At 39.4% G+C, this 5,525-nt stretch overlaps 1 protein-coding gene across 1 annotated transcript; it reads right to left on the bottom strand.

The window, feature by feature from the left end:
* Window positions 1-701: 701 nt before the first annotated feature.
* Window positions 702-5,202, bottom strand: LOC136871891 (alpha-crystallin B chain-like). The gene is made up of 4 exons (XM_067145573.2): window positions 5,108-5,202; window positions 1,732-1,944; window positions 1,432-1,653; window positions 702-989 (listed from the first exon to the last, which is right to left on the bottom strand). The coding sequence occupies exons 2-4, from the start codon at window positions 1,942-1,944 to the stop codon at window positions 876-878; spliced, it is 549 nt and encodes a 182-aa protein (XP_067001674.2). The 5' UTR covers window positions 5,108-5,202; the 3' UTR covers window positions 702-875.
* Window positions 5,203-5,525: the final 323 nt, after the last annotated feature.

The raw sequence follows: 5,525 nt of genomic DNA, 5'->3' as shown, positions 1-5,525 counted from the left end.
TCTAATGCGTACACTACCACACAAAATTGGATGGTACAGAAATTTGTAATTTTTAAAAAAATTCTGTAAACACGGTATTTATGAACGGTACATAGCCAGCGGCCAAAAAGGTGCGATCCTTCGAATGTTAGTACCTGAAATAATACCTTCATCCTATTTTTAAATTAAAACAATGTTTTAAAGAAAGTCACTTTCTTCAACATGTTTTTGTGTTTAAAAAAAGTGATGGCCATGTAAGTGCATCAAAAGAGCTCTTACAGCAAGTTAAAAAAATAATCTATCGATTCATCATTTGCGAAGCATAATCTTAGAGCTTACACGCTACCTATTGGACCTATAGGTTAGACACTTGTTGGTAGGCTACTTTCTTGCATTAAGGTGTTAACGTTCATGTTAACTTCAGCCAAACCAACAAACCTGTATCATCTACAAGGTTCCGTAAAATTTAAGTGCGAAATACTACAGCAAAGATCCAGTATTACATATACAGTACCTGCCTGCATTGCAATTCCTTTTTTAAATGTTGAAAGACGTTCTAGAGCACTAACAGTAAGCCATTCGATGCCATGTAGACTTATGCTTCGCATCATAATTAGCACATTGCAGAAGAGCCTCTAAGGGTTAAGGAACATTGAAGGATACTCGTTTTTGCAATGTATGACAAAACTCACTTTTAATTGTATATTATGGACTATATACAATAAAACAAGTGGAACTACACATTAGTGTTGTTGGAACATTAAATAAATACATATCACATATTCATAAATAATTACAGTGTTCTCAGCATTATGAAAAATAACCTATACAACTTTACAATTTAATATCCTTGAGAGTAGTTACATTAACAAACGCACAGTTGTCTGAAGGGGACATCACTGTACCATCGGTTCCTGTTCTTTTGTGCTTTGATTTGGACCTTGGGTGACAGCAGGTGCTCCCGTCTGGGTGATCGGAATAACACGCTCCCCTTCAGGTTGAGGCAAAGCCTAAAAAGAAAAAATAAACAACAAGGAATCAAATTTGTAATTATGAATAGCATAGCTAAGATCAGCTAATGCAGTGGGGGAGGGGAGGGGTAATTACAAAACGAGGGAATAAAATGAAGGTCCTCGTGCGGGTGCGGTGCATGGAAGACCCGACGACACTGATATGAGTGAGTTAGTACACTACAACACCTTAATAAAACACAGACCAAGGGCAACAGTTTTATAGCGAAATTGTATGTTCAGTTCAAAATCTAAAATGCAGTTTTCGAGATTTGCTAGAAGAGAGATTCAACAGACCTTTGTTTTAGAATTACCTCTTAATGCTTGTGGGTTTCCGTTTGTTTTGCTTTTGGTAAAATGGTCACGAGATACGAGGGGTACCCTGAAAGCTCCTGGTAATTATCAAGTTAAATAAGATTAGTCATAAGTAAAATGCTCATACCTTGCGAGGTGCTTCAATACTGAGAATTCCATCGGAAGAGAGTTTGGATGCAACTGTATTAGGGTCAACGTCCTTGGGCAGCTTATACCGTCTCCGGAATTCGCGAGAGATGAATCCATGCTCGTCCGGTCTCTCTTCATGCTTCCCTTCAACCAGGACAGAATCTCCTACAGTCTTGACAACAATTTCCTCAGGTTTGAATTGTTTCACATCAATGTTAGCCTGAAAGAAAGAACTCTTGTAAGGAATTCGCTGAAATTAGTTTTAGCCTGAATACATGAAGAAGCAATAGCACTGTACCTTGAATCCATCCTTATCGTACTGAATGCTTGACACTCCGCTGTCACGGGCGGTCATTCGACGCCATGGTCTCAGGTACATGGGGTTACGTCTTGGAAACAGCACATCTTCGTCGAAGAGGCCCAGACCAAAATTTTGATCAAAAAGTGACCTTGGGCGGAAAACGTCCCAGTCGCCTAAGAAGTCATTCAGCACGTATGGAGCAAGAGACATCTGAAAAAAGTTGAGAATTGTCTAACATTTCATGTGGCTTTTAGCAGCCTGGTGCAGCATCTGCTGTTAAAGAAACATTGTTATGGAAGATGATGTACGTGTTCAACTCCCTAGCTCCGGTCAAGAATTTGAACACAGGGCTCATTGAGTAGAGGGCCACTGATTATGCATGCATGTCTTTGAAACGCAAGTTAGTTTTTCATGCTCCATTACAGTAGCAATACTATGTGTAAAAAAGGCATTTATAAATGCTTAGACAATTATGTCCGTTACACTAGTAATGAATTCTAAGAATTTGTGTGTACTGTAACTTTTTTCTGGACAGTATTCTTTTTTCGGTATTACCGACTGAAATGTCGGTTTCTTGATCTATGGTAATAAGTGTAATCACCTACAGTACAAGGAGAGTTGTCAATAATTCTGAATGTGTACAAACACGACGTGGTATGGCCATGTTCTGATAGCATAGTTAAGTATGGAAAGTATGATTTTGCGATAGCGCCTTTATTGGTCTGGAATGCATTCATTTTTCCAATTGACTACCAAGCTCCCTCAGATCGGTGTACATGAGAATGCTTGTATGCTATGTTGTCAACAAGGTTAAGGAATTGTGGAATTAACCAAGAAATATATTAGATACTAACCTACATTTTTAGGTACAATAGATTGCTGCAATCTTAACATGTAATTTTTACACCAAACATCTACCCTATGTATTTGCCATACATTTGCAGTCTAAAAATACAAGAGACCTTTGAAATAAGAAAGTGACTAAATACTTAAAGAGACTTATTAGCCACACGTATTTACACTGATGAAAAATTTATAAAATGTTTAACCTCTGCAAAGAATATTAACTGTAATCATAGTCGACTGTAAATAACAGTCAATTCTAAGAATGCCTTCCTGGTACTTGCACGCACAACTACTTCCTTGAAAGTTATTTTAAAGAGTTTTTAGGAAAAGGGCCATATTCTGACAATCCACCGTCCTTTCAAATTGGGTAATATATCGCTACCGCCAAACTTTAACCATGCCATATTTCCAAGAAATTGAAATTAATAAACCCAAGAATCCCTTGGCATCACCACAAAACGTGTTAATTCTTTTAGACGACAAAAACAACGATATCACCAAAAATATATTTAAGTTTTGTCAGAAAAGTCTGAAAATATATCATAAACTTCAGGAATATTGACTTGAAGTCAAAAATTCACTCTTTAAAATACAAGTTTATTTCAAACCGACTTGCGCCGTGTTGACGTTCATAAAAATTAAATTCAAAACTTACTACAGCCGGTCTGAACAAGGGATTTTCCCTTGCCGACACTGCGAACTGAAGGGTCCACCACAGCTTAACCAAGAAAGTTCTCGTAACAGAAAACCCATTTGTTTATTTTACGATTATAACATCCGGCTCCATGGCTAAATAGTTAGCGTCCTGGCCTTTGGTCACAGGGGCTCATGTTTCGATTCCAGGCAGGTTTAGAGATTTGAACCTTTAATGAGTAATTTCGCCGCCACGCGGCCTGGCTGTAAGCGTCTCCATTTCATCCTGATCAGGACGCGCAGGTCGCCTACGGCCGCCTGACAAAGAAAATTATTACGCATATAGGGGTTACCCCCACAAACCCCTCCCCTACACCTATATTCCGCAAAATTTTCGTAAAAAACATCACCATCAAGTAAGTAAAATTTCATATCCGGTGGGCAAATTATTGTAATTGGTCACTACTTAGGAATATCGAAAACTACGACTGAACGACTGCCTGTGCGCTCACATTTCTGTGAACAACTCATTCCGAGTCAAAAAGTCAGCGGTTGAACGTCGCACCAACACCGAATGTTTCCGGTGAAGGGCCGTGGCCTTTCAGGTACAGCCCGATCTCTTGCCCGGTATGAAACCGAAGACCATCTTCAGGGCTGCCTGCAGTTGCATCCTAACAGTCTCCGAAATGCAAGCTCACAGCTGTACGAACCTTAACGCACAGCCAAATCGCTCTGTACAGTCATGTCAGCAAGGAAATAGGTCTGATTGCTTTTTAATCCCTGCGATAATATAGTCGAATGTGTCTTCATTCGTGTTTTGTAGTAAGGGGTTTCACTTTGAGACTAAGCGCGATCCTATCTCGCAAATGCGCGTCTAGCCACGCCCAATAGTGAATACTTCTCCGCAGATTGGCTCGGCATCAGATCAGGAACGGCATACGAAAAAAAAAAAAAAAAAAAAAAAAAAAAAAAAAAAAAAAAAGCGAAACCCAAGATTGTTCCATGAATGGTAAACGCGACCCAGTAACGAGTGCTCTTTTGTTTTTATAGTTACATTTACGTTCTTCTCACACGGCATAATGCGTAGAATACATTATGTTTAGAAAAAATTAGAAGTCCGTAATTCCTGCGGTTATTAAAACCAGCTCCTCAAATTACCGGATACAATCGCAGGACAAGTCACCATAAAGAAAATAAAACAACCTTACGATAGACTTAATATCCTTGCCTTACGGTATTCTCCCCAAGTAACTTTGGGATCTGTTTACGTATATAGCGTATACAGAGATTCGCCGAGAGTCCTTCACACCGAGAAATGTCCTCTTCATGGAAGGTATTTCCGAAAATTTTCCAAACACTACAAGTTCCGCGGGGAATTTTTTTTCAACCCGTAAGAGTGATTGGTATAATACAACTTAATATTTGGAGTTCTCAATACACTTGAACAGAGTCAACACCAAATTTAGAGTAATTAGAAAATGCTCGTGAAACTGAATTCAGTAAGAGAGCATTCGCCCAAGCCTATAGTAAGTTTGCTAACCCCATTAAATGGGAATTAAACACCACAGTACCCAAGACTTTAGTACAGCAGTTGTATTAAAGCTAGTCCCAGTCGAGTTGTAAGTAAATTGGATTTCATTGATAGATAAACCGCGGTGGGGTGTGTGTGTGTGTGTGTGTGTGTGTGTGTGTGTGTGTGTGTGTGTGTGTGTGTGTGTGTGTTAAAGAGAGCTCTGAAAAAAAAAAAAAAAAAAAGTATCGTCCCATTCAAGTAAGACTAAAGTACACGAAGCCTCTTTTACGATGAAAGGTTCACATTAAAAGATGCAAATAATACAGTTCATACGAAACGTAAACTCCACAAAATGGTTATATGACACTCGCAACAACTCACCTTGGTTCAATAGAAAACTCAACTCTCACACAATAGGAAGCACTCGTTCGGAAGAACCTCAAACAACGCTCAATCCTACTACTGTCACACTTATATACTCACATTGGAATATTCTAGAAACAACGAATTTGGCTGCTTCTCGAAATAGATCTTCCAGAACTTTCTACCACCTTTCATCCGCGCAGCTCTTTGGTCAGTGACATCACTCATACTCAAAGCCTATTGGCTGAACAGCATTCGAGCCCACATCAGCTAAGGCATAGGGGAGAGGGGAGCGAAGAAGGGATGATTCCTGGCGAGAGGGAGGGAAGATTTGACAAAAGTCTGAATGAGAGTGAGCTGTTAACACGTAGTCGGTACACTGCTATCAAGCGAAGCCCATCAAATTATCAAGACAAGACAACACGTAGTCCGCCCC

Source organism: Anabrus simplex, chromosome 1 (assembly GCF_040414725.1).
Source record: "Anabrus simplex isolate iqAnaSimp1 chromosome 1, ASM4041472v1, whole genome shotgun sequence".
In the NCBI taxonomy this organism is placed as follows: Eukaryota; Metazoa; Arthropoda; class Insecta; order Orthoptera; family Tettigoniidae; genus Anabrus; species Anabrus simplex.
Note: the sequence above shows the minus strand (reverse complement) of the source record. Positions and strands in the feature narration are given on the sequence as shown.